The sequence below is a fragment of the Hesperophylax consimilis genome, chromosome 3, assembly GCF_061612785.1.
Source record: "Hesperophylax consimilis isolate HC1 chromosome 3, BYU_Hcon_1.0, whole genome shotgun sequence".
NCBI lineage: Eukaryota > Metazoa > Arthropoda > Insecta > Trichoptera > Limnephilidae > Hesperophylax > Hesperophylax consimilis.
In genome coordinates this window covers 39,096,691-39,115,062 of record NC_142838.1, presented here as the reverse complement: position 1 = coordinate 39,115,062, position 18,372 = coordinate 39,096,691, and the positions used below count along the sequence as shown (strand labels likewise).

Below are 18,372 nucleotides of genomic sequence, written 5' to 3'. Positions count from 1 at the left end.
CATGTCATTTTATAAATTTAATATACCGGATAAATTAATCAACATTTGTTTCTCTTCCACGGAAACAAACGGAAGTGTTTCTAAACCGTTGTTAAGAGGTTTGAAATTAATTTAATTCACACTTCAAAGGAAAATACTTAACGCTCCACTTCAAATTATTGTGCTTAAAGTATCAGTATCAGTTTCTGTTTTTTTTTTTTTCAATTTTGTCCATAAAAAAGATTTTTTGTGCAGTAAAAACGGAAATAATAGCCAACAAAAAAATTACATTGATTCATTTAAAATGTATACGACCGAATATAATTTAAAGAATAATCAATCCAAAGTAATCCATAGCATTCCATCAATAGGATTACCTTACAAAATTTAACTTTTCTTTCAATACAGATAGTCGATTAATTTTATGTGTAAAATAACCAAATAAATTTATGATTCGCTCTCAGATTTGACAGTTCTCAATTTGCAATAAGAGTGATAGCTACAGAAATAGCCTTATGAAACACGTGTTTATGGCATGAATTGACAGCTGACAGTTCGTGACAGTTATAAAACCTCACGTTTTATTAAATTTATTACGATTTTAGCAGAAAGAGTTTTATATTCCTTTAAACATGTGTTCTATAGCCGATGACGAAGCCGACGAAATCAATTTTATGAAGAGTGAAACGCCTTTACGAAATATGTGTGTTAAAAAATTAATAGTCTTCCTTGTGTATTTATCAATGTCTTCCAAATATTTATACGATTTTACCAAATTCTGTACGATTTCACGGAAACTTTTGTGATGATTTGAAATAATAAATACTAAGTTTTGTTTGGTTACTAAATTAAATATTTTTTTAGAGAAAATGAGGAATGCAGGAAGTGCAACAAGAAAAAAGCAGCTATAATTTTGAGGAAAAGAGATCCTTACTGCAAAGAATGCTTCTTGACCAGCGTCGTTCACAAGTTCCGCGCCAGTCTCGGCAAGTCCAAGCTCGTCAGAGCTGGAGACAAGGTTCTTATTGCCTTCTCGGGAGATGCCGCTTCTTCAGCTCTTCTGGAACTGGTTAACTTAGGACTTAGCGAAGCGGCCCACAAGAAACTGAGATTTCAACCTTTTTTGCTGTATATTGATGGTATGACGGCCCTAAAGTTAAAGTTTAGACTGAAGGAATTCAATACTTCCTTTGTGTGAAAGCACTATGAAACAATATGTGTACTCAATTCTCAATATTAAATCATCGGCTATTCTCTGTCCACCTGCTTGATAAATGGGTCTCTACTAGATACATTCATTATTTTAGAAATGTGGCTACTCTTTTGGAGGCCTATAACTTACAGCGTATCGGTTGATAAATTAAATATTTTAAACTTAAAATTATGATGAAATATTGCCATTATGTATGTAATTTTACTCCTATATGAACTTGGTAATATTTGTCATTATTATTTTTCAGATGGAATTATAACTCACAGTACAAAAGAAGAGAGACATAAAAGAAAAGAATCGATCCAACAAACGATGGCTTCTGAAGCAAATATCCCAGCTTATTTTACTTCAATAAGTGAGGTTCTGAAGACTGAACCCAATTTTATAGCGATGGATGAAAATCTAGAGATTAATGACATACTGGATTCTCAAATAAAGGATTTATTCTCTTCAGCCTCCACTCTAACTGCTAAACAAGATCTTTTGAAAAAATTCAGACAACAACTTCTTCTGGACTGCGCAACGGAACTAAAATGTTCATTTATTTTAGTTGCAGACACCGCCACCAAACTCGCGGCCAATCTTCTGGCTAGCGTTTCATTGGGAGGAGGCTCACACCTATCGTCCGATGTTGTGAGTTGTAACGAACATTGTTTTTATCTCAATCAAGATGTTGCATGAGATTTTGTTATGTTTGCATTATATTCCATTTACATTTGAACATAATATTAATGTTACTAAATCTATTTTAGGGTTTCTGTGATTCAAGAAATAACATCAGAATTCTGCGTCCCATGAGAGACTTCATGACACACGATTTAAACTATTTTCTAGAGTTCAACAATATTTGTTATCTGCCTCACAAGTCTATGGCCAGTAGTGATAACCCTTACGCCAGCATTCAGACATTGACCAATAAGTTTGTTAATGATTTGCAAGAAAATTTCCCATCTACCATCTGTGCCGTCATTCGAACTGGAGAGAAAATGGAAAATAAAACCACCACTCCCGCCTCTGAAGAAGACACATGTGCTCTATGCATGGTATGTATATATCTCGTTAAGTCTTTCATTCGATTCCTCTTCTGGAATAACCCATCGCTGCCTAAAGATTTCTTCATCAATAGCCAGAGATTGGTGAGACCAAGGGTGCTAATAAACTTGATTAAATTTCTGCGAGCCAAGTCACGAATTACGGGAAAGGAATAAAGCAACTGCAAGCGGTGTGTCGCGCCGTTTGCATTTGCTTCATTCCTTTCCTATAATTTGCGGTAGTTTTGTCCAGGTTATACGCAGCATAAGGAACCAACAATATTGGGAGATCCTGGCCATTCAGATCTCCTTGATGAATTATTATAAAGCTAATTCTGATAGTTTATCAGGAAAGCATCACCTGCAATAATATTAATTTAACTATCTGTACCCCGCCACGCGTTGCTATGAAAGTTCGGGAACGACAGAAGTTACAAACTTATCAGATTTACTTACCTAAGGCATGTAACCAATTTTTAAGTAATGATTGTAAATCATCAGTGATTTATTCTTGACCTAAAACAAACGCTGTCCATTATAATATCGACTGTGGTTTGCTAAAAGCTAAAACCCTTCAAGCCACAAAATTAAAACTACTAGAGAAAAATTAATGTTTACAAATTCGTAAAACCAATAAAAAATCTCAAGTTTATATTAAAGCTGTTATTTCTTTTACAAAATTTTGATGTAAAATTTACATTATTTATAATTATGTGAGATTTGAGTCATCTCATCTACGTTTATTTCGAAATAACCAAATTTATAGTTTTTAGTATTAAAAATGCCTTAATCAGCAAAAAATACTTTACCGTGTTGTTCTTTGAAGACTATTCTATATGAAACTACTGAAAAGTAACATTCCCAAAAATGTGGCTTAAAGGGTTTTACCAAAACATAGTCGATATGTATAGTGTAATGCAGGAATTAAAAATAACAAACCTAGTGGTTCCAGTGTCAATTTTAAGATCCACTCCACTGCCGCGTCCAAACATTGTTGGTCGATGTTTGGATGTGAGTTCGGAACCAGAGAGAATGAATCATTTAATTATATTTTGAACTCAGAGTGAGTCGAATGCTTTCAAAATCAGATTTATTGGACTCACTCCTAATATGAAAACACATTTCATTAACTTCTCAAGCTCCAAAAGTACCCATCGGATATGAAAAATTTGTATGTATCCATTAAGCGCCGGCGAATCCAATTGTAATCTGAAAACAATACTTTGTTTGTGGGATTTTTACCCTATTAACAGTGTGGAGGGGTCACGGGAGCTCGGCATTTCAAGGGTTAAAGTTGTCACTTATCCATAAACTTTTTCCACATCCAACTCAGTTTTCTCAATTATTGTTTTAAATATTTTATTAACTAATAAGGTTTTCTTTGTTTTAGTCACACTTGGACACCCAAACAGTTGTATGCTCTGCTCTCCAAGCAACGGAATACTCCAGAAAGATTTCCAACCAAACCTTCTCAAACTCGGGTGAACCAGTGGTGAATGGCAAATGCATTGATTGTACTTGCAAGGGATCCGATGCTCCGCTGACTAGATCTGAACTGGAAGTTTTCCTCTGTTACAGCTGCCGATTGGTTATCAGGGATGTGAAAGACATTAGTCTCCTCCCAAAACAACTGGTGTCTTCTATTAGAATCAAGAAATCTTTGTTAGATACTAGAAACCAGATTCAGGACTTTTTATTATGATGTGTCTCGTCATTAATTGTGAATAAAGGAATTAATATTTTATATGTACCTATCTCTGTAGATTTAATTATAAGTCAAAAGTTCAGAAACAGGACATTTTTTTTTTCATTTTCACTCGTGCTTCCCTTTTAAACAATCTGTAATTATCATTGCCACAATATTTCTACAGGATTTATAGGCTAATTTATTTGTTCGCTTTTAGGAACATCTTTATCATATATGATCTAAATGGTGTTAGAAAGAGAAATCACCATGCTTTATATTGAAATCTAGAAGTTAACCACAGAAGAATTAAAATGTATACCTCCATTAAACCAAGCTCCAACAGCAATTTGTGAATTTTTTTTTTATGAAGTGACTAAAAGTGGGGTGACAGTAACGTTTGTAATACATTTGTCTAATAAAATGAGTGTTTTTTTATTATTTTTATCAGTAATTTTAGTTACAAAAAGGTAACCATTTTTAAAGCTTATTTATGTTTGCAATCATAATTTTAAAATTACAGATTTATTTCTAATAATAAAATTTGAAAGCGTATTTCATCACTTTTAAAAACAGTTTTTAGTTTTCAGATAAGCTCAGAAATATTTAATTTTATCGCTAAGCGGAAATACCTTCGACCTTCTGACAGATTATGCCAGAGACCTAAGGATTAATTCTGGTTGTACTAAAATCGACTGACAGGAGGCTTCGGCGGAAAGACTATTGATGTAACCACCTTGTTGGGGTCTTCCTTGTTGGTAGCGGTTTCCCAGAGATGTTGAACAAGTGTCTGTATTGCCATTTGATGCTTCAAGGGATTGTGCTACGGTTGGTTCAAGAGCGCCATCTATGTAATAAGATTAAGAAATGGTTCAGGACCCGAAGGCTATTTATTAAATCTTACAGTAAAACATAAAAGGGAAATCTTGTAAATATAATATTTAAATTGACTACAAATTTTGTACATGAAAAACTGTTTATTTACTTTAGATGGGTTTCTTATTGTTGTTACAAGCTTTGTTTCTGTTTTCAATAAAATAAGAATAGTGTTCAAGAGGAAAGTTGCTTCATAACAATAATAATGCAATGATTAAATAAGTTTAGCACAAGTCTGCATGATTACATTGTTCCGGTACACTAGTCTATCAGAGTGGTTAGCAACTTTCCCAGAGGGTGTGCGTGTAAAGTAGAGTACACGCAGTAACTTGGTGACTGCTGACTGCTTACTGACGGAAACTTAACAATACCAGTTACAGAAATAATATACATTCAATACAAGCTGCTTTCTGTCTGCAACCATTCACCTTTGGGAATGTAAGAGTGTGAGTCATGGAGAGGTGTGTTGGTGATGGCTACCACGGGGTAGTGGCTATCTAGCAATGCGTGTATGGGTACTGGGGATAGATAAAGCCACCGCACTGATCCACAAATGAACATGAAGGGGCTGGCAGACAGTAAGCATTTTGCACTCAAATTTTTATGGGTTTTATCTTAAATAGACGTAACATTTGTAACGATTAGAAAACAAAACTATCTAAATTAATCACACGGTAATGTACAATTGACGCACCGTAGCACTGTTATAATTGATCACTTCAAAAATATATCCCTTTTCATCAATTGTAGACATTACCTCCAATCTCTATAAGGACACCTGCTGCGGGGAGACATATCACTCAGTGACACGGCGGCTGTGCGCTCGTTATTGTTCAACATGTCACAGTCCACTGACTAATGCGTCTCCCATTTGCCCAGAGAAGATTTGCACCCAAGGCAAACAAACTTGTTTCTAGTGGTCAGATTAGTATTTTATAGTTAAAGTAGGATTAGATATCGCTCGCTGAAGGGAGAGGCTTACAAAAATACTTTTGGAAAAAATCTAATGAAATGATTATTAAGTGCAAAGCAAAAGTCAGGATTACAGTGTAGTGTATACACTCGCTCCATATCGGTTACAGATTGAATAGCGAGGGATTTCATTGGGGGAGGTCTTTACAAGCTGCAATCTGGAGGGAGAATAAATACATGTTAGTGTGGGACAGTGCCGGGCGGCAGAGTGGCTCGTGGCTCATGACTCCGAGCTCTCGGCTAACAAACCAACAAACTGAACAAGTGGGGACTAAACAAATCAAATAGTGGATTCACAGCTGATCCTAAAATTTTGTATTTATGCGCTTACGCTATCTTCTTCTTATCTACAGTTTCTACTAGATAAATACAAAATTTTAACGGATTATATATTTATAACGTAACAGCTCCAAGGCATACGTTGAAACGGTAGTTATATTACAAATAATTACAATATCAACACTAAAGATATAAATGCAAAACATGAGAGTGCATGAATTGGATCAAAGTAACTACGCAGATTTCATCTGGAAAGACAAAAACCGTTTGGTGAAAATAAACGGCAGATATCAAACGGAAGAAATAAACGGCGGGCGTAACCTATATAATTGTTTTACTATCGGGTCAATACTTTAATTCAGTATAAAATATGTCCAAACCTAAAATGTTACCGTAAAAGTAAGTTTACCAATCATTAACAGAAACCATATATTTATTTAACCTGAAATGATTTCTCTTTAAATATTTAATTTTAGCCAGAAACACTTTTTAAGATTCTATATAATAAACATATGTTATTTCAAAATCAATAATTCTAATTCATATTGTCTCTTCCGGTTGCGTGACAGAACATTCCTTAACACGCGGCCACTAGTCGGTACAATGGATAACGAACGCGGCCGGCCCGGTGCCGTTGGAGGGCGGGCTCTACCGCTCTACGCCGGACTGCTGGCGGTGCGGGGGCGGTGAGGGCTGCGGGGCTCACTCGGCGGCCGGCAGCGCGCCCTGCATGGGGTGGGCCGAGGGCGTGGGCGAGTTGCTGTTGGCCAGGCGTCCCAGTTCCTTCACCACCGGATCTGGGTAGCACACAATATCATCATTACACTCCCATCTGATGGCATCATTCCTACATAGCCATTGTCAAGTCAAAAGTCTAGTGTACTCACAGAAGTAGGGGTGCTCCATGGCCTCCTGCGCCGTGAAGCGTTCGTAATGGTCGTAGCGCAGCAGGCGGTCCAGAAAGTCCAGCGACTCGGGGGTCACCAGGTGCTGGTTCTCGCTGTGCACAAAGCGTTCCCATCGCTTGCGGGAGTGTCTGCTCGTAGATCAGTTGCGTATGAAATATTTATTACATTTGTAGAAAACCAGATTTGTGGTGCATTCTTTTACAATCATTAGGAAAGAAACGATTATTAAAACAACTTGGATAGAGCTATTTGAGACAAATAGCCAAGTTAGGTAAAAAAAAACATTTCTTCCCCTTATGAGGAAACGAATAGGTATATTACAAAACTATTGCTGTCACCCTCTGAATACTCAGCGAAACGGTCAACTGCACTTCAGCTGATAATACCTAAATAAAATGATCAAAATCGAAGTTTTGTCTTCCCGTTTTCTTCTCGAATGCTGGACAGACTTTTAAGATTTTTTTACACCAACTATATTAGAAGAAAATATTCTATGTCTGTACATTTTGCTTTTTTTTTATAATACATTGTCAAATTTTTAAACGTCTGTTGATTATGTTCAAACAAGGCAATTTTAAGGATTTTGGGAGGGTCCTAACTCTTATAATAATTAAAAAAAAAAAAAAAAAAGCACAATGTAGTAACAAGCCAGGGGTCGTTATGTATATATGCCCTAGTGTAAAACTTAAGCTTAGATAGAGATTCGCATGGCTCATAGTCTTTGGTAAAGTTATAATAGCAAGAGAAGCAAAGGTCATCACTAATGCGTTGGATATCTGAAACGTATGTGTCCACGTCTCCAGCGAATGAGAATGGAGTGGAGCTTGGTTCAGGCATGATACTCAGTAATGAGGGAACAGAAGGAAGCGCAGATTTGATCACTAACCTGCCCAGGATATCATTGAAGCGCGGGTCGAGCTCTATGTGGTACTTGTCGAGGTACTCGAAGAGCTCCTCGGTGCCGAGCACCTTGGCGATGCGCACGAGCTGGTCGTAGTTGTCGTGGCCGTGGAAGAAGGGCTCCTTGCGGAAGATCATGGAAGCCAGCATGCAGCCCAGCGACCACATGTCCAGCGAGTAGTCGTACATCTGGTAATCTACCAGCAGCTCGGGGCCCTAACACACAACAACGCACATGCAACATTAAAATTATGTATTTTAATTCAACCTTTCTCTCTCCCTCCATCCTAATTCCTTACAAATTGAGGACACCCTAATCCAACTGGATACAGGCATTTAGAACTTTAGTGTGGTAATCATCTTTTAAAAATCATTATTGAATGCACACAAACATCAGGTGGGCATTTTAACTAAATTTTGTACATTGCTTTTATATGTCCCACGATTTTGATTGGCTTCTTCATAGTCATGTATTAAAAAAAATTATATATTTGCTAACATGCAAATTTATTTATTTAGTTAGTTAAATACAAGAGTCAAACCTGTATATATTTTTAATGAATTATTTCGTATAATTATATTCTGATTTCGTTATTCATTTTACATGATATATTTTTGGAAAATATACAGTTTTTGGTATAGAATCCTTAAGTTCCATTCTGTGACCATATTTATTTATTTTTTAACGCTCTTTTTAAGGGCTTTTACATAGGAATAGTTTATAAGAGTATAAAACATTCTATTACTGTTTTTAATTATTGAAGACAATATTAGCAATTCTCAAACGAAAATTTAAATAACACGGGCACATCTAGGACTTGAGCCCAGATATTCGCATCGCCTGGGTGCTGCTCTACCAACTGCGCTAATCCGTCCCTATTATGAGTAATATATAAAAGTGATAATTTGTTAGTTTGTTTGTTACCTTGAAATATCTAGAAGCGACGCGCACATTGTACTCCTGACCAGGGTGGTAGAACTCCGCCAGCCCCCAGTCGATGAGACGCAGCTTCCTATTCTTGTGGTCTATCATCACGTTGTGTGGCTTCACGTCCCGGTGCATGATGCCCATACTGTGGCAGTAGTCCAGAGCCTTCAGGAGCTCATATAAATAGTATCTGCAAACAAACAACACAGGCTCACAGCAACAAACAAACAAACAAACCAACTACACACACCACATACACAGCTTTCAAGGTTTTTGCTTTTCTAAGGTTAGGTTGTTTCTCAGATATTCAAGTTTAAAATATTTTCGTATGGGAAAAAAGTTAAATTTCGGAATTTTTTCTTTTTTACTTCTACCATCATGTAGAATCACCTCTTGAAGTTAGGGCACTTTACCGTCGGACAGCCTGTATAGTATATTTGCCGTAAGTTCCAGAGTGGAAGATACTCTCAGTATGGTGTAAGACCACCATTCAGAATTGAAATGGCTTTGGCCGTGTTTGATGACCAGATCTGAGTATCCAGGTACTTCCTCCACATTTCCTTCCCCTCCCCACTACCTTCAGTATGACAACATACCCCAATTGGGATACCATAATCTCACTAGCTCCTGGCAGTTGGGACTCTTGTGCGGTTTCACATAAAAACTGTTGAACATGGTTGATTTTATGTATTTAAAACAAAGTATTATTTTTGATGTTTTTAAAAAAAATACTTGAAATTCATACATTGAAAGTAAAACCTACAAATATTTTTCGCAAAATATCAAAAGAACAATGTATTCATTTTTATATATCTAGCATAAAATGCAATTCTACTTATATTCTAGGTGGTCCAAACAGTTTTTCAAGACTATAATCCAGATTTTAAAAAAAATTCCAAACCAGGTTTTGCAACTCTACGCTACGACTTATATAAAACTAAGGCCGTTCTTATAATAATAATAACATGGCATTTATATAGCGCAGTTTAGTGTCATTTCACTTCAAGTGCGCTTAACTATAACAAACTTAAAAATGGTAATTCAGTATTAGTGGTTCTTAAAATTATTCCTACTGTGTCCCTTACCCAATATAGATCTAATATTATAACACTAAATACACTGTTTATACAAAGTGATGATAAAACTTAGAATAACAATAACAACAGGACAAAACAAGAATATTAAAACTAAAACATAATATAAAACAGGAGGCAGTTTGTGCTCAGAAATGAGAATTTTCTGAGCAGACATTTTAAAAAGGTACAATAAGGAGAAAAACCGAAACTAAACAATTACCGTAAGTTTTAGAATATTATAAAATATTGAAAAGAAGTTAAGATTTATGAATGGTAAGATTGTTTAAGTAATTTTGTTTTTAAAGCCCGTTTTAAATTCAGCCAAATTCTGAAGATTAGTAAGAGCTGGGGGAAGTCTATTCCAGATGTGCGGGCCTGTTACACTAAAAGAACGATCATAGTAAACGGCTCGATTTGACCTAGAAAGTTCGATTAGACGATTACTAACATCTAGATCTGCTGACCTTAGAGTAAGCTGTCTATTGCTTCAGTTTTGTCAGACACATAGTTCCGATATATAGGTTGGCGCCATTCCTTGCAATGTTTTGAAGTTCCTCCACAAGGATACGCAAGTTTGAGTACTAACAGTGCAAACAAGTAGTTGCGCACAGTCCATTCACGTTGTTATTGAAATCACAAGACCCGAGTCGCCACCAATAAGGAAGGAAGTTGAGTAAAAATATTTTGACTTTTGAAATATATGTTCATTTCGGACAGCGTGACCGCGACTAAAATCACCTACTCCCAAAATTAATGTTTTTGTAAAAATGGAATAAGTAGAAACTCATTTCAAACTTACATAAGAGCGATGGTTTAACCCCGCTGGCGAGTACACCTCGAACGGCAGCAACGTGTTAGGATGTGAGCTACGTTGGTATATGGATAATACCATGTGAACCCCAATGTCCTGCGATGTTTTGGCGCAAATAACAAATTGTAGCGTTAAAAATTAATTTCAGGGTGAAATTTTGATATTAAAAAAAATAAATAAAATACCCTTAATTTAATTAGACAGTTAACATTGATAAAAAAAATCTACTAGAATTACCTAGTGAAGAATAAAGAAAATCTTCATACAAAATGCCTGCCTAGTACTACCCACGGTAGAAGTGCAGAGCACAGATGACGTCACGCATCCATATACCTCTTACCGCTCAGGTTATGGTTGTTTTTATCGGGTTATGGGCGGGCTTAAAAAATTCTAACTTGGAGAGTTAATATAACCATGAAAATGAACTTAAAAACAAAACAAAAAAATACTAGTATTTATGTTTGATATTTAAAAAAAAATGGACTCAAATTCCTTATTGTACAATTCTCTAAACATTATGAAATTATTAAACATTAACATGAATGCTGTCATAACCTCACTGACAAAGAAGCAATTGCTGTAGCTGTCATTTTTACATTCTGTCATTCTTCAACTGTTTTGTTACTAGCATTGATCTAAAACAGTGATGATCAACACACGCACCACAGCGAGCCTAGTTCACGCGGCCCACAAGGCTTTACAAACAGCTTACTTGGCTAAATTAAAATATCAAAAAATTTACAGTTAAAATATTGAATGGTTGATTTGACCTTGAACCTAGCAAAATGGCTCCTGTTTGATTGTTATTTTACAGGGATTTTTTATGGATTCATGGATTTTATAAGGGTATGCTTCCAAAAGAGTTTGCACATTTCTTTTTTAATAGCAATCATTTGGATTTCCGGGTGCAAATGATAAACTTTTTTTGAATTTTCCAAATTTGTATTACAAAATATGAGTGTCACAACAAACTTTTGTCTGCCTATTTTGAATCAGCTGCCCAAAATTGTAAATATTTTTCAATGTTCTTTAATATTTCAGAATGTTAAAAATTGACAGCATTTATTTGTTTGGCCTTGGATATAAAATTTGGCTGACCGGGAAACTCAGGACAGTGGCAATTAAACACATTCTTGAAAAGTGATATATAGTCATGAAAAGTGAAACTAGTTTGAATAGATTACATTAGGTTTACTGGCAATTTTTTTATCACATTTAATGAGTTTACATTACTTTTCAAAAGCGTGTTGAATTGCCACTGTCCAGAGTTGCCATGGAACCAAAATTACACCTACGGTGCTTTGTTTATGTGTTATGTGATTGTTTTATTGAAAAATTTTGGTTTTTGAAAATACAAATAGGCTTGTGACACCACCGGCTGCAAAGTTAACCATGTCCTCACCCCTTGCGGCCCGTGAACTTATTGAAAATGGATAAATTGGCCCTCGGGTTAAAAGGTAGATCATCACCGATCTACCATTTTAACCGTCTCGTTGACGTGAGTGGGAACAACATCATCCAACTGGTTGCGGGAGACCGGCATCACTGACGATTTCACCAAATGTTAGCAACGTGTTCCTGTGTGCCAACTTCCGTGCAGGTGTACTGCAGTAGTCATTAAGATATTTGAATTGTTGAGTATCGGTTTACTTGCTTATCCCTGTGTAAGAAGGGTCTTACACTTTTAAAGAAATACAGTTTCTAAACAGTATGAGCAATGAGGAACAACATATGATAGATTTTCTTATGAAAGTTTATTTTCAAAAGAAAAAAACTATTTTGATAAGTGTTATAAATAAAATCAAAGATAATTATTATTATCTTGATTGAATCAGTTGTTCATAAAGTGTATTACTCCTCAGTTTAGGTAGTGAGTAATAATAACATTAATTGCTGTATTTAATTAATGAATTTGAGCTCACTTATCACAATTCTTAGTCTGTAGTCTTACATAATGATTGAGGAATAATGAAATATGTACATTTCAACAAATAATATAATTTTTGAAAGTGGTCCAAATAAAATTAATACAAACAAAGGTCATTACTATTGCGGTGGTAATTTGTATAAGTGAATGAAATTCATAAAGCATGAGAAATAATTAACTTTCAAATTATTTTGATAAATAAAATTAAAGAAGAAATTTATTTGCCACGCTTAGGCAATTATTAAAAAAGTAATCATTATATTTAGCAATGGAAATCTTTAATTATGTAATATTGAAGGACAAACTAACCATCATAAGAAAAACTGCAAAGTATTGATTAATTTAGTTAAAAGGTGTGCAAATTGATTGTGGGTGTGCCAGGGGTACTTACTGAACATGACAGCCCAAGAGTTCATTATCACTATTGCTCAGTAAATACATTTAAATTAACAAAAGTACTGTTAAACCTAGATGAGAAGTACTTACTTTCATTTTGACATACATTAAAAATAAACAAAAAAATTACTGTTGACATCTTCATATTGGATTTTAATTCTTTCCTAAATAAATATAACATCTAAATTGAGTTTATCTAAATGTATTACAATACAATGGGTTACATTTGACAGATTCCTCTCTAACTCTACTAAGAAAAATGGGCTAGTTGAGTTTTTTTATAGAAACAAATACCAATACAATACCTATGTTGTTCACAAATAGAATTGTGACTTTAAATATGAAGCTATATTAGTCTTATTTTAAAGAAGTGTGTGTCTATATTATTTCAAATTTACTAAACTTAAATGTGATGTAACTTTGTTTATTTTGTAATTAAAATACCAGGTACTTGCTTTACCATTGTTACAATGTACAACAAATACATAGTTAACATAACTGTATCATTTACATTTATATTTACTTCATGTAAAAGCCCACTGGGGTGTAAATAAATAATATTGTAGTAGGTAACAAGGGATGCAGTAGTTGAGTTAATGTGCTAACCAGATCAATAAAGGGAAGTTTTATACTGCAAAAGTCATCAGTTATTTACAACACTTACCTAATATCAAAATCTGATAAGGTCACATAGAGCTGCTTGAAGTCAGTATTGTTTACATGTTCAAAAATAAGGGCTGGTGTCCTCGACACGGGATCTTTCACCACAGCTTGGAGCGTGATTATATTAGTGCCACCTCGTAAATTTTCTAAGATCTTAATTTCACGTTTGATTTTCTTCTTTTTTACAGGCTGCAAACAGATAAATAACCAATAAGAAGACAGCACTTAATTAAAGTGGGGGGGGGAAATAAATTATTAGCAACTCTTCCCTCTCTGCTGGTGGAACTAATCACGCCCAGGTGGAGAGAATAACAAATCACTACTTAATATAGCTTTGAGCTAAAAGAAGCACAAAGGAAACATAATATTTACATGTTAACAGCTTTTCTTGTTTACTATACATCTAGTGTCAAATGTATATTGAATATCAACATAAATAAACAATGCAGTAATAGATGGTGGGTGTATGATCTCACATTTCAGAGGGCTGGGGTAACTAACATGGCCTTGAATTTCTTTCGACTAACTATTTCCAATCAACTTACAAAACAAACAATCCCCAATAAGGCAACTTCACCAGCCTTGGATTCTGGTGCAATAAAAAATACAAAACAATATTCAATTATCTGTGTCATGTTCTTTATATCGGGAAAACAGAGCAAGCTTAAAAAAATATTTGACAAGTTGAGCGTTTTTTGCTGGCACGCCATCCGCTCTTTCTAGGAAAGAAAATGCACGGTTTAAATTTTAATAACAAGAGAACGACGTTAATGTGTCGATGAGCAGGAGACTATCATTAATAGATAACAAAAAATCACATACTTTATTCGGAATGCAGCCGACATTAGTATCTTATTCTAAGGATTGTTTGTTCACATTGAGCAAACTGCTACATAATAGGAAATTTGAGCTCCGCGGAGTTGAAATGACTGTTTAGGTCGATGTAAGTTACATATCATCACGTCAAGGTATGAGGACACAATTCAAATATAAGGAATGCTTCAATTGGATGAGAGTCTAGTTTTCTTCTCCAAGGCCAAGTATCGCAAGACATACACCCAGAAGAGAACCCAGCAGAAACTTAATTACATAATGACCCAACACAACAGTGCAATGATTGGCAAATTGGACACCATGTTATAGATAGCTAGATAGATAGATATAGTAGTAAGTAGTGATGATGCACTTACTTTTAATATTTTAACTACACACTTTTCGTCATTCTTGACGGTAACTGCTTCGAACACTTCGCTGTACTTTCCCCGGCCGAGCTTGCGCACCAACTGATAGTCATCCTGGTTGCCCCAGTCCACAACATAACTCTCATAGTCCCAATAGTCCCTTGTTTTGTGCGAATTAACGTCTGCGTAGACTCGTGCTCTACTAGGTAATGCCATTGCCATTCCCTGGAGACAGATGTGTCTCACACAACCTCGACTGGCAACGAAGCTCTTTGTAACAGCTGCATAAGTGTTAGTTAATGCACCTGGAACCAATAGTAAGTAACATTTAGATCAGCCCTAACCAACAAGTCACCACTCTTCACAACACAATACTTCGGAGCCACATGTCTTCACTTTGTCACGGCCTCCCCGACAATATATTATTTTTCAAGGGCTGCTACTTTTAGCGAGATAAAAGCGAAAGAAACAACGATTACAAATTGACAATTTATGAACTTACAGACAGCCGCGAGGCGAAATGGTAATGGGTGGTTAATTTGAAAGGGCGTTAAGTCTGGAGTCAAATCTATTCACACGTTCAATTCTCGATCGTAACGAAGTTTTCAAGGCTATAATGGAGAACTAGCACGTTTAAAAGGAATTTCCAGAAAAAAATATGTACACACGCGATCGTTTCATATGAAATTCTGAACGTCGTAAGAGAAACCACACGCCATTACTCGCCAAATTGTCGGAGTGGCCGCAGTCAAGGTGGTAATAAGTTTAACGTACCTAGCACATTTCGGCAGATAATCCTTGTAATACTTTATTTGGTTAACAAGCTACCTAATAATGATAAAAGAAATAAGGTATCGAGACACAGCCCTTAGTAAAAATTATTTTTAAAATATACAAGTCAACCGGCTTCTAAACGTATAAAATACAAGATGGACGCTCACATCCCGCCACGGAAAACTAGATGCGAACTTTTTGTACACGGCACATTTTAGCCCACTCGTTGATAAATAGTTCGAGCGTTGGCCGCAAGATGAAGAACTAGCCCACAAATTTCAACTATACTAACTTGAAATGTCACTAAATGATTCGTTTTCGTAATTTTGTTATTAATAAACTTCTTTCAATTTTGTATTCGATAAAATAGTATTCACCGGCGTCAAAAAAATTAGAATACTCAACTTTTTCACGTATATTATTCGAACACTGGGGATATTTAAAAAATCAGCTTTTATTCAAAGTAGCTACCCACCCAATACCAAAATCAAAACATATTGTTATTTATTCATCTGGTGGTGAGTAGAGGTAAGTATTGATTAACATTTTACAATTTGTAAATAAAATATAAAAATACAACAATCAATCAATACATTTCTAGGATGTTGAGTATCTTACCCAATATTTTTAGAAAAAAATCAAATTGCCGCCATTATCATCACATCCGCTGTCAAATTTATGGCATTACCAGAACTTCCGGATATTTAGTCAGCGGTATTTTCAAAATGTTAAATATGTCAAAATGCTCCATAAATGTTAGTTTGGTTTCCTAAGGTTAGAATTTATAAAAATATATATATATATTTTAAATTATCGCTTCATGTAAAGCCAAGGATTCTTTTATTTGTAAAAATATTTTTACAAATAAAAAAATACAATATTTCTAGTTGCTAGCTCTGCCTTACCGACTGACAAAAGCCAAAATAGGAACTGATAAGAAGGTTATAGCAAATTCCCCATAATATTCATAATTCGTCCAACTCCAGTGAAATAGTGGCAATATCAACAACTGAAGCCGCTAGATGAGCTAGTGTAGCATGTTGCCATTAAAAGTTATGGGAAATGTCAGAAATTGGAGGTATTATCAATATTATAGGGTATATAGCACGGCAAATCTAAGAGCTTCTAGAGAATCTAGAGCTTTAATAAAAATATTTTTTGAAGAAATTCAAATAAAATATAATGAAACAGTTCTTACCTATTGAAATATCTAAGTATCAAAATGAATACTACAATTATTTAAAATAAGCTACATTTATGATATTATTTGAAAATGCTAGTCATTATTAATATTAAATTAGAGACTTTCATGTTAGAGAGGGGATAATTACTTTCTTAATAGATGAATTTATTGATTTAATAATTAGCATAATTTATTATTTTTTATCCGATTTATCATATTGCAACAAATTAAAAATATCTTTGTCCAAGAAAAATAATACATGGTAGGTACTTAATTATGTTACGCCAAGCACTCCTGTGGGTATACGAAGTATTTAATTTTAACATATACTTAATTAAAGGTTCAACCCATTGACGATAGATGGCGTTTATCGTGCGAATCTGTTTAGGTACTGACTACTAACATTTAATACGCAGGTATCCAGTATCTACCTACCAAGAAGAAGTTTCAACAAAATGTAGAAATTAGATTACGATAATCATTTTAAAAATGATGTACTATTTTCTTATATACCACCCATGGTAGAGTTATGGTCTGCATTTCTGCATGTGACCAGTCAGGAGTTCGTGTGCTCAATTTCCGTTGCTGAAATGTTTGTCACTTTGTGTTGATGTTATTGACTGAGCGTAGCAAAGTCCCGTTTTAACTCGACCGTTTGGCATTTCATCTGGCTGTAGATGTATTTGTACGTGCCATTTTCGGTTTCTAAAATCTGCCGCATCCTCTTTATTATTCAAGCAAGCCTCACTTTGACTAGGTGGCTAATCTTGGCTAATGTACCTAACTGCCTGAAGAAAAATTATCAATCATCATATTAATTATACCTAATTGTATTCATAGATCTTCATTTTTTAATATTAAAAAAATGTTACATAAAATAATATATTATATGCTTTACAAGTGGGTACAATGCCTACAAGGGGGGAGGTATTTATGTAGGTACCTACTACTAAATCTTATGATTTCAGAGGAAATTTTGGATTTGATTTAGGAGAAAATTAGAAACATTATTTTTTGGAAGCAAGGTCTACTGTTCACAGAAGTACTAGTTTATTTTTGAGTAGGTACCCGCCTCACAATGCTGCCCAACCGGGTGGCGACATAGCTCCCTGCTTTTTCACTCTTGTGAGGTGTCACATAAAAAAGGTATTTCAACCATTGTTTGAGATTTTTCACGGCTAAAAGTATTATAGTGATCTCTTATTGGGGTATTATGCCGTGTTGCTCTACCTCCGTCTCTAGCCAACATTTCAAACAGCATTACAGTGTGCATCATGAGGGCAAATGTGGCACACAGTCTCACACTTCTGACCTGATTATGGACACTGTAATGCTGTCCGAAACGTTGGCTAGAGAAAGAGGTAGAGCAACACAGCATAATACCCCAAAAATAAATCACTATAAAAAGGTAAACATGATTACAAAACGAGCGTATCTACCTACTAATTTGAGAGCGTGTGGTACTGTTGATCTTATGATCCTGTAACTACTCACCTCTACTAAATAAATAAAATAAATAAAAAATAAATAAAATAAAAATAGTTGTCCGCAAATCATCAAACGTTTTTTCACATCCGTGCCTCCGTGGTCG

At 35.0% G+C, this 18,372-nt stretch overlaps 2 protein-coding genes across 4 annotated transcripts; one reads left to right on the top strand and one right to left on the bottom strand.

The window, feature by feature from the left end:
- The first annotated feature begins 524 nt into the window (after window positions 1-524).
- Window positions 525-3,967, top strand: Ctu2 (Cytosolic thiouridylase subunit 2). The gene is made up of 5 exons (XM_089651132.1): window positions 525-682; window positions 844-1,118; window positions 1,440-1,825; window positions 1,945-2,235; window positions 3,614-3,967. The coding sequence occupies exons 1-5, from the start codon at window positions 612-614 to the stop codon at window positions 3,923-3,925; spliced, it is 1,335 nt and encodes a 444-aa protein (XP_089507258.1). The 5' UTR covers window positions 525-611; the 3' UTR covers window positions 3,926-3,967.
- A 909-nt stretch (window positions 3,968-4,876) lies between these two features.
- Window positions 4,877-15,832, bottom strand: CkIIalpha (casein kinase II subunit alpha). Of its 3 annotated transcripts, none has more exons than XM_089650666.1 (7): window positions 15,599-15,832; window positions 14,834-15,129; window positions 13,645-13,832; window positions 8,768-8,960; window positions 7,830-8,058; window positions 6,922-7,083; window positions 4,877-6,831 (listed from the first exon to the last, which is right to left on the bottom strand). In XM_089650666.1, the coding sequence occupies exons 2-7, from the start codon at window positions 15,044-15,046 to the stop codon at window positions 6,737-6,739; spliced, it is 1,080 nt and encodes a 359-aa protein (XP_089506792.1). In that variant the 5' UTR covers window positions 15,047-15,129; window positions 15,599-15,832; the 3' UTR covers window positions 4,877-6,736. The 3 variants fall into 3 exon arrangements, with proteins under 3 accessions (XP_089506792.1, XP_089506794.1, XP_089506793.1); XM_089650668.1 differs by having other exon boundaries at window positions 6,922-7,070; window positions 7,829-8,058; window positions 15,599-15,829; XM_089650667.1 differs by lacking the exon at window positions 15,599-15,832 and adding an exon at window positions 15,327-15,560.
- Window positions 15,833-18,372: the final 2,540 nt, after the last annotated feature.